Raw genomic sequence first — 11,130 nt, forward strand, 5'->3', positions numbered from 1 at the left:
AGTATGTAAAACAGTCACCAACATGCATTGCAGGTTCGTTGATATTTGTTGTGCAATAGTGATTTGTTTAACGGCTTCCACCTAGTGTTTTTCTATTTGAACAAACAATGCAGTCTCGTTTCATTCCTCCCATATTAATATGTAATTTATTGTCCACTCTGTTGTTCCAAGCTGATGTGTAAGGACATTCTCTTTCTATGTAACTCCAGCTGATGTTTTTTTATGTGTATTTCATCTCCTTATTTGCTTTTTTGTGCAATTTGAGTAGAAAACTTCAAGAAAACACATTTTTGAAAAATTTGGACTGGCATAAGTTTGTCCTGTATAATCAACAGCAATGTCTTTATGTCCCCTCAGAGGGACATTCTAGTGGTTTGCTAGATTTACAATGTCCCCTCAGAGGGGACATCTGAGTGTGAAGGGTTAAGCTTGCTTGAATCAAAAGGTTTAGAGGAATTATCTCCTCTCCCTCCAGCTGTCTTGTTCTGGCTCTTTTCCCTCTTTACCTCCCTTTTCATAAGTTAGGCATTTGATATTTTTTTCTTTGTCAGGATGATGTTAAAAGAACAGGAGAAACAGGTGTGGAAGAGACGATCTTGGAGGGCCACCTTGGGGTAACAAAAGAGTTACTGGCCTTTCAAACCCCTGAGAAAAAATTTCATATTGGTTGTGAAAAAGGAGGTGCTAATCTCATTAAAGTAAGTTCTGTGCTCTTGATCCTGGACTAGATATCCTAACCTTCTAAATGTTTATCATCACATCTGTCTGATTAATTTCTAGGGCCATATCTTTGGTGTATTATCTTGATCTTTTCTCTTTTTAAAATTTGCTTATTAATTTTTATCAAGGTTATGATAATTTTTAAAATATAGTTGTGCCTTGCTTTATTCAAGAAGTATTTCTAGACAGGTATGGTGACTCACACCTGTAATCCTAGCACTTTGAGAGGCAAAGCAAGAGGGTTGCTTGAGACTAGCCTGGGCAACATAGCAAGACCTCGTCTTACAAAAAAATAAAAAATTTAGCTGATCATGGTGGTGCATACCTGTAGTCCCAGGTACTTGGGAGCCTAAGGTGGAAGGATTGCCTGAGCCCAGGAAGTGGAGGCTGTGGTGACCTGTGATCATGCCACTGCACTCCAGCCTGGGTGACAGAGTGACTCTCTAACTCAAATTTTTAAAAAGAGATTTCTAATTTTTGTATTTAAATAAAATTTTATTATAAACCATTTTATAAAGCAAAAAGGCATGATTTTTTTATTTAGAAAATTCTGACAAACCTCCATAAGAATGCATCTTTTTTTTTGGCATCCAAGTCTCACTTGGGCTAATTTTTTTTATTTTTTTGTGGAGATGAGGTCTCACTATGTTGCCTAGGCTCTGTTCTTTTCTAATACTTAAAAAATTTTTAACTTGGGAAATTAGATCAGTTTGTTAATTCTAATAGTGTTTTGAAGGAGGATCGTTTCATTACAAAATCCTATATGTTTCCTGAGATAAGCGATCTTAAATTCTGATAAGTGATTTTAAAGTTATTTCCTTACAATAGACATTTTTCAAAAATCTGTATCATTGCTAACGTGATCCTTTTTTCAATTTCTTAGGAATTAATTGATGATTTCATCTTTCCTGCATCCAATGTTTACCTACAGTATATGAGAAATGGAGAGCTCCCAGCTGAACAGGCTATTCCAGTCTGTAGTTCTCCAGCTACAATTAATGCTGGTTTTGAGTTACTTGTAGCATTAGCTGTTGGCTGTGTAAGGAATCTCAAACAGATAGTAGATTCTTTGACTGAAATGTATTACATTGGCACAGCAATAACTAGTAAGTATTTTAAAATATAAAGTAATGTTTGATAATTCTAATGTTCCAGATTCTGTTTTCCTGTTTTTCTTTTAGTAAACATTTTCAACTTGTGTTTTGTTTCTTTCAGCTAGTTTAACAATTTTAGCAAATAAGTTTATAATTAAAAGCATTATAAGCAGCCGGGTGTGGTGGCTCAGCCTGTAATCCCAGCACTTTGGGAGGCCGAGGCGAGAGGATTGCCTGAGCCAGGGGGTTCAAGACCAGCTTGGGCAACGTGGTGAGACCTCGTCTCTACAATTTATTGTAGAGTAGTAGCTGTAGTTCCAGCTACTTGGAAAGTTGAGGCAGAAGGATCGCCGGAGCCCAGCAGGTCGACGCTGGGTTGGCTATGAGTGTGCCACTGTACTCCAACCTGGGTGACAAGAGTGAGACTCCAACTAAAAAAAAAATTTTTTTTTATATATATATATGCCGAGAGCTTTAATATAGAAACATTTTCTATTGTTTGTTAAAATGTCATCTACAGGTGGTGCAAGTATTTGGCAAAATAAAGTTTGTCGCATCAAATCTGAAATAAAACCCAAACTCTATAGTAAAATTTTAACTTCAAACTTAAAATTAAAATTTTAAGTTCAGACTTTAAAATTTTGAATTGCATGCATTGTAAAACCTTTCAGACTCTCATTTAGCATTATTTTAAAATGAATTCTAAGAAAATCTTGCTTTGTGAAGATTAGAATGAGCAGGTAGCATTTTAGTGCAATTTATTTATGTTCTTAGTTAATGCCCACATCACATCCATAAAATAGGCTACAGACTCCAGACCTTATAGACAGGGCCTGAAACTCAAAAGGGTTGAGGGAAAACAGAAACAGCAGAAATAACTCAAGCACAACTGAGACTTGTTTTGTTTTAAGAAAAATTCACTGTTTATCTACAACACTTGAAAATATAATTTATTGTAGTAAATCTTTAAGAACATGTCAAATTATTTTGGATATGTTGTATTTCAAAATATAAGGAAGTTTTTAATAACATTTTAGGAAATTCTGATTATAAACTGATTGCTTAAAACGTTAGACCTTTAGCTAGTCTACCAAATCTATATATGGTAAGGTAGGGTTTTTTGTTTTTTTTTAACTTAAATGAGTTTTATTTTACTTACTTATATTTTTAAGTAGTACATCAGCATGGTAAAAATTTTAAGTACCAAAGAAGGTATATACTAAAATGTATATTTCTTTCCATCTCTTCCCCCAGTCCCCTTTGATGGCTTACAACCATTGTAAGTTTATGTCTATTCTCCCAGCATCTCTATGTATGCAAAACCTACATACAAAATCTTTTTTTGTTTTGTCCTGTAACCACAGATTGGAACATAGTTCAACGTTCTTCACTTTGTTTCTACTTAATGATGTATCTGTATGTGTTCCCTATCAACACATAAATATTTACATAATTTTACTTATTGGCTATATACCATTCCATTCAGTATAATTTAACAGGTACCGTTGACAATGATACTTATGTTATTTCCAGGTTTATATTAGGTGGAGGGAGATGGGAGGTGTATGGTGACTTAAAATTTTCACAAATCCACTGTCTTGTTTGCTCCTCAAAATAGCATTGTAGACATAGGTAAAGCAGGTGTTACTCTTATTATTACATTTACTAGGAGGAAACAGAAGCTCACTTGAAGGTAGAAAAAAAGAGTCGGTAAGCATCAGAACCATGACATGAACCTGGGTGGTCTTAGGATTATTTAAAACTGAGCAAGCTATAACAGGTCAATATATTTATTTAACATTTATTGCCGTGTTGAGTTTGAAGGTATTTTTTAAAACATGCAAAAGCATGAATTATTAAGAAAGTTAATGTCTAAACAATAATGACAAAAGTAAAGTTAGCATATGTATAGGCATTAGTGTCATGGCATCTTGTATGAGTACTTCTGAGACTGCCTTAGAAGCAACGTCAGATAAAATGTGGGTTTATGGATAATTGGATAAGTGGTGCATGTTACTGTATGTTGTAAATTGAGGATGAAGTACAAACTTGGAGCACTGCTTCAGGTGCTGTAGGGTTAGTAGAATTGTGAGTAGTAGGATTGTTGCTAGTATTACTTTGTCAGCTTAATAGAACTCAAAAGAACAAAATGAATGTGTTCATGCTAAAAAAATGTTTTCTTCCCAGCTTGTGAAGCACTTACTGAGTGGGAATATTTGCCACCTGTTGGACCTCGTCCACCAAAAGGATTTGTGGGGCTGAAAAATGCCGGTGCTACTTGTTACATGAATTCTGTGATTCAGCAACTCTACATGATTCCCTCCATCAGGAACGGTATTCTTGCGATTGAAGGCACAGGTAGTGATGTAGATGATGACATGTCTGGGGATGAGAAGCAGGACAATGAGGTAAATTTTAGTCATCAGTTTTGTTTTCTGTGATTGAAGTTCTGCTACCATATACTGTTCTGTTAAGAGAGGATTGAACTTTGATCAGACCTGTTAAAGTGCATTTGAAAGTAGGAATGGAGTTACCTTGAAGTTTTGTAATGCTAGGACTCTTCATTTTTAGTAAGCTTCAATTTTTACTTTTCTAGTTTATATTTTTAATTATAGATCTCCATTAATTTATACCAAGTTATATAGTATTTACCAGCTTCATCTGTGTTTGCTTTTAGGTTATTCATATATTTCCCCTAGATCACAGCTCTTTATGCTTAGGAAACAAACTTCTCTCTACTTGAAGTAGTGTTACATGGTCTTGAGACAAAATTTACGCTGCCTGCTGAGTATTCAATGCAGAATAAAGAAATTAAAAAGTTATGTTATAGTGACAAATCACGAGTGACATGGCTCTTATAGCAAGACCTAAGTTGTGGTCATGTTTGAACCCACCCTATATTTCTTTGTTTTCATTTAACTTTTTTCTATTTATAGTGTTAGTGGGCACTAAAGAGAGAAGCCTGGGCATTTTTTTTTCTTTTTTTTGTTCTTTTTTTCTTTCAGTTGGAGTCTCATTCATCACCCAGACTAGAGTTCAGTGGCACGCTCACGGCCACTGCAGCCTTGATCAGCTGGGCTCAGGTGATCCTTCCATCTCAGCCTTCCAAGTAGCTGAAACTACAGATGCACGCCACCACGCCCAGCTAATTTTTTCGTGATTTATTATAGAAATGAGTTTTCACCAAGTTGCCCAGGCTGGTCTCTAACTCCCCGGCTCAGGCAGTTCTTTCTCCTTGGCCTCCCAAAGTGCTGGGATTATAGACTGAGCCACCACACTTGGCCATTTTTTCTTTTAAAGAGGCAGGATCTCGCTCTGTCATCCAGCTATTGTGCAATGGAGTGATCATAGCTCACTGCAGCCTCAGACTCCTGGGCTTAAGCAGTCCTCCTGTCTCAGCCTCCCAAGTAGCTGGGACTACAAGTATATACCATGATACCTAGCTTTTTCTTTTTTTTTTTTTTTTGGCTACGTTGCCAAAGTTGATCTTAAACTCCTGGACTCAAGTGATCTTCCCACTTCAGCCTCCCAAAGTGCAGAGATTACAGACATGAGCCACCACCCCTGGCCCAGAGAATATTCCAAATGTAGTAAATGACTGGTTCTTTTCATTCTCTTCAGTTGCCAGAACTGGTTTTGCTTTGGAGACAATTGTGGGCCTTCTGAAACATTGTTTGAGGAATTGGATCTGAGCATTTTTATTTTTTTAAGACTTCATAGGGGATGTTTATACCTGTACCTGGTTAAGAATCACTGCTCTGAGGAAAAATTGGAATTTAAATTCTAGTTCTATAGCCCATCTCATCCCTAGGATATTGAGTTAAGCACAGGTAGATACAGCTAATTGTACTGGCAAAAAGTAAATCATACACACAAATATAATTTCAAATATGGTGTCCCACCTGTGGTATTCTCTCCTCTGTGTTGTCTCTGCACCCCACTGCACTGTGGTAGGTTGAGTTTTATTTTGTTTGTTTTGCTTATGTTCTTATTTCCTTCCCAAGACTATAAGTTACTTATTGGTAGGGACTGAATATTGTTGATTTCTGTATCAGAGATCTTAGATACAGTTCACAGAATATAGAAAGATGTTCAGTTAACTGTAAAGGCAACTAATTCTGCTCTGTAACTGCAATATGATTATGACTTTTAGGGAATCTATTTTCATGTTACGTCTTCTCCCACTACTACTGTTTTTTTAATCGTGTTGAAATACACATAATATAAAATTTACCATCTTACCCTTTTTTTTCTTTTTTTGAGTTGGAGTCTCACTCCGTCACTCAGGCTGGAGTGCAGTAGCATGCTCATAGCCACTGCAGCCTCGACCTGCTGGGCTCAGGCGATCCTTCCGCCTCAGCCTTCCAAGCAGCTGGAACTACAGGCACGTGCTACCACGCCCAGCTTATTTTTCAATTTATTGTAGAGACAAGGTCTCACCAAATTGCCTGGGCTGGTCTCAAACCTGTGAGCTTTAGGCAGTCTTCTCTCCTTGACCTCCCAAAGTGCTGGGATTATAAGCTTGAGCCACCATGCCCAGCCTAAATGTACAGTTCAGTGGTAATAAGTACATTTATGTTGTTAGCATTATCACCACTAGCCATCTCCAGAACTCTTCATCTTGCAAAACTGAAGCTCTGTACCCATTAAACAAGTCCCCATTCTCCCAGTCCCTGGCAGCCACCATTCTTTCGGTCTGTATGATCTTGACAACTCTATGTACCTCATATAAGTGTAATCATACAGTATTTGCCTTTGTATAACTGGCTTATTTCAGTTGGCATAATGCCTTCACGGTTCATCCATGTTGTAGCTTGTGTGAGAATTTTCTCTTTTTAAAGGCTGAATAACATTTCATTGTACAGATATACCACATTTTGCTTTTCTATTCATTTGTTGAATTTTTGGGCTGCTTCCCCTTTTGAGCTGTTGTGGATAGGCTGCCATGAACATGGGCATACAAATTTGTTTCTGAGACCTTGCTTTCAATTCTTTTGGGTACATGCTCAGAAGTAGAAGTGCTAGACCATGTGGTGATTCTATCTTTAATTGTTTAATTAACATTTTACAGCGACTGCACCATTTTACATTCCTACCAACAGTATACAAGGATTCCGATTTCTCTGTCTTTGCCAACACTTGTTTTATTTTATTTTTTTATAGTAACCATCCTAATGGGTATAAGGTAGTATCTTATTGTGGTTTTGTTTTGCATTTCCCTAGTGGTTAATGCTTTTGAGCATCTTTTACTATGCTTATCATTAACCATTTGAATATATTCTTTGGAGAAATGCCTCCTCAAATCCTTTGTCTGTTACTGAATCGAGTTGTGTTACTGTTGAGTTGTCTGTATGTTCTGGATTTTAATCCCTTATCAAATATGATTTGCAAATGTTTTCTTCCAGCCCTTGGGCTGCCTTTTTATTCTGTTGATAATGTCTATGCACAAAAGTTTTAACTTTCATAAGGTCCACTTACCTTTTTTTTTTTCTTTTGTTGCCCTTTAAGAGTCTTATGATTTTAGCTCTTAATGTTTAGGATTTTGATCCATTTTGAGTTAATTTTTGTATATAATGTTAGGTAAGGGTCCAACTTTATTGTGTGTCGATATTCAGTTGACCCAGCACCACTTGTGGAAGAGTACTACAGTCATGTACCACATATATAACAGACCACATATATAACAGTGTCCAACAAAATTATGCCATATTTTTACTGTGCCTTTTCTGTATTAGATATACAAATACCATTGTGTTACAGTTGCTTCCAATATATGTTATACCATATAACCTAGGTATGTAGTAGGCTATACCATCTAGGTTTTCTAAGTACACTTTATGTTCACATGATGACAAAATTACTTACTGCCACACTTCTCAGAACATATCCCCATCATTAAATAAAGCATGAGTGCACTACTATTAATATGTCTATTTTATTGAATGCTTACAGTTCTGAGCACTTTATATACTTTGTCACATATAGTCCTCACAACAGATACATGAACAACATGTTATCCCTATTTGCACATAAAGAAACTGAAGCTTAGAAAGTTTAAGTAACTTTACTTGCTCCAAGTTACTTAGTTTATAAGTAGCAGAGCCTGCATTTGTGTCCAGTTCAGTCTAATTTAATCACTGTACTAATTCTGCTCTGCTGTATCATAATATTTGTATTATTTACCTCTCTGATACATGGTCAGGATTGTTTGATTATGATAACCAATATGTGAAATGATGATAATAAATACTAATATTATAAATTAAAATTCCTAGATTGAAAGTCAAGTGCTTTGGAAATAAACTGTACAAATCATTTGTTCAATAACTGGGATTTGTCTAAGTATATTTTACTATACTTTAGATAGCTCATTAATGCTATTTTTTGGTTTCTAGAGCAATGTTGACCCCAGGGATGATGTATTTGGATATCCTCAACAATTTGAAGATAAACCAGCATTAAGTAAAACGGAAGATAGGAAAGAGTACAATATTGGTGTGCTAAGACACCTTCAAGTCATCTTTGGTCATTTAGCTGCTTCTCGACTACAATATTATGTGCCCAGAGGATTTTGGAAGCAGTTCAGGTAAACTATGGGTGAATAATGATAGGAATACTTCTTAAAACATAGGAATACTTCTTGATGAACATCTCATACACTAATGTTAAACCTCTAAAACAGATGTTGGGAGGCAACTTCATGTTTAATATTTAAGCTGTAGTAAGTGTCCTTTTTAGTTCACCTTTTTCTTATTTCCATAGGAGGAGTAGGAGCTATCATAGTGAGGAAGGGCAGCATTCTTTAGTCTCTTAAGATACCACTACCTTTTTATTGGGAAAGCATCTAATGCATACAGAAGTAAAGAGAATAGTATGAACCCTTATGTACTCATCACCCAACTTTAACAGTTGTCAACTCATAGCCAATCATGGTAGTCTGTATTCCTACCTACTTCTTGCAGATCGTTCTGAAGGTAATTCTAGGTATATCTATCCATAAATACTTCAGTGTGTATCTCAAATATCTGTTTCAAAACAACCATGATACTATAATCATACTTCTAAAAAATTTCTTAATGTCAAAAATTTACCCAGTTATCTCATATATCTATATATTTTGTTTTTTTCCTTAAACTGGTGTTTTTTTAAAATTAGGATCCAAATCACAAATGGTTGATAATGACTCGAGTCTCTTTTATACTCTCCCCCCCCCCCTTTCGATTATTTGTTTTGGGAAGGGGGAGTTTACCCTGTAAATTTTCCCGAAGTCTGAATTTTGTTAATGGAATTTCTGTGATATTTTGGTATTTTCTGTTTTCCTTGGTCCCCTGCATCTCCTATGAGATGGTGAGATCTAGAGATTTGATCAGATCAAGGTTATTTTTCTTTTTGTGGAATGGATAGGCAAGGCTACTTCATAGGTGGTATGTTATCTCCATGGGGAGTGGCACGGGATGTCTGTCTTTTTATGATATTACCAGCTATTGGTCATCATTATCTTAATACAGTATTTCATCAGGGCTACAAAAATAGTAATATTCTAATTTTATCATTCTTTCATTTATTAGCTAGATCTGTAAAGGGAAACTCTCCCTCATGTATGACTTCATAGGAAGTAGCTAAATTTTTTTTTAAAGCACAATTACATCTTTTTTTTTGACTTCTTTATTTCTTTTTTGTTGTTGTTTGGTTTTGTTTGTTTGTTTTTTGAGTTGGAGTCTCACTCTGTCGCCCAGACTGGAGTGCAGTGGCACACTCCCAGCCACTGCAGCCTCAACCTGCTGGACTCTGGCGATCTTCCGCCTCAGCCTTCCAAGTAGCTGGAACTACAGGCGTGCGCTACCACGCCCAGCTAATTTTTTGATTTATTGTAGAGATGAGGTCTCACCAAGTTGCCCAGGCAAATCTCGAACCCTCGGTCTCAAGCAATCCACTTACTTCAGCCTCCCAAATCGCGGGATTACAGGCTGAGCCACCGAGCCCAGCTGACTTCTTTATTTCACTTTTTTTTTTGAGTTGGAGTCTCACTCTTTCACTCAGGCTGGAGTGCAGTGGCACATTTACAGTCGCTGGGCTCAGGTGATCCTTCCACCTCAGATTTCCAAGTAGCTGGAACTGCAGGCACACACCACCATGCCCGGCTAGTTTTGGATTTATTGTAGAGATGAGGTCTTGCTAAGTTGCCCAGGCTGCTCTTCAACCCCTGAATTTAGGCAATCCTCTCACCTCCGCCTCCCAAAGTGCTGGGATTATAAGCATGAGCCACTGCACCCAGCTATTTCACTGATTTTTTAAAAGTCAGTGTTTATGGTGTGTCACCGTGCTACTGTAGTATAACCATATAACATTTTACTATGTTTGAAAAGGGCTATAGTCCTTCATAGCAATGGGGTTTTTGTTTTGTTTTTAAATAATACTCCTCCTTAGAATCCCTTCAAAGTACCTCCCAGCCAGCTGAGAAGCAAGGAAGCAAAAGACTATGGCACTGATGCTCTCATCCACCTTCCCTGCTTCTGGCAGAGCAGTGCCCTTTTTACCCATAAGGATACTACAGTACTTAGATTATTTGGAAACCTCTGCTTTATAATACAATGACCACCCCCTCCCTTGACTATTATATAAGTTACTTCTATTCCCTAACTAGGCCCCCTAACTTAATCTGTACTAGTGGCTTACATATACCGCCCTCCCTCCCAGCTCTGCTTTTGTTCTTTTCCGTCCTTGCTCTCCTCTCTGGCTATTCCAGTTCTTTTTCTTTTCCTAGTTTATTCCATCTCTGCTGTAAGGCTTTTAGCATTTCTCTTCATGTTCTTCCAAACTACTCTCACACTTTTTAAGCTTTTATCTTAAAATTTGTTATTCAGTTGGTTTTCTCTCTTACAATGCCTCTGTTTTTTTTGGCTTCTCAATTAGTTATTCCCTGTGCTTTGTATAGACTAGCACTTTTGAGTTATCCACACTTTAAACACACAATCTACTCTTGATACATATGGGTTAGTCAACTACGCCCCCCCACCTAGTTTTTTTTATTTTAAAAAATGTCAGGTCTGGCTCGGTGGCTCACCCTGTGAATCCCACACCTTGGGAGGCTGAGGTGAGTGGATTGCCTGAGCCCACGGGTTCGAGATCCGCCTAGGCAACTTGGCGAGCCCTCATCTCTACAATAAATCAAAAAAATTAGCCGAGTGTCCTAGCGCACGCCTGTAGTTCCAGCTACTTGGAAGGCTGAGGTGGAAGGATCGCTGGAGCCCAGCAGGTCGAGGCTGCAGTGGCCGGGAGCAGCTACTGCACTCCAGTCTGGGCGACAGAGTGAGAC

General features: G+C 37.3%; 1 protein-coding gene across 2 annotated transcripts in view; it reads left to right on the forward strand.

Moving 5' to 3' along the window:
• Positions 1-556: 556 nt before the first annotated feature.
• Positions 557-11,130, forward strand: part of LOC103277261 (probable ubiquitin carboxyl-terminal hydrolase FAF-X) — a 37,227-nt gene continuing 26,653 nt past the window's right edge. Inside the window, exons 1-4 of one of the 2 annotated variants that reach the window (XM_021707348.1) lie at positions 557-698; positions 1,604-1,826; positions 4,002-4,222; positions 8,210-8,400. In XM_021707348.1, the coding sequence (XP_021563023.1) occupies positions 1,655-1,826; positions 4,002-4,222; positions 8,210-8,400 (584 nt within the window). In that variant the 5' untranslated portion in view covers positions 557-698; positions 1,604-1,654. Of the gene's footprint in view, positions 699-1,603; positions 1,827-4,001; positions 4,223-7,987; positions 8,401-11,130 lie in introns of those variants that run through there. The other variant, XM_021707349.1, reaches the window with a different exon arrangement.

Source organism: Carlito syrichta, unplaced genomic scaffold (genome assembly GCF_000164805.1).
Source record: "Carlito syrichta isolate Samal-C Ts95f unplaced genomic scaffold, Tarsius_syrichta-2.0.1 Scaffold316822, whole genome shotgun sequence".
Taxonomy (NCBI): Eukaryota; Metazoa; Chordata; class Mammalia; order Primates; family Tarsiidae; genus Carlito; species Carlito syrichta.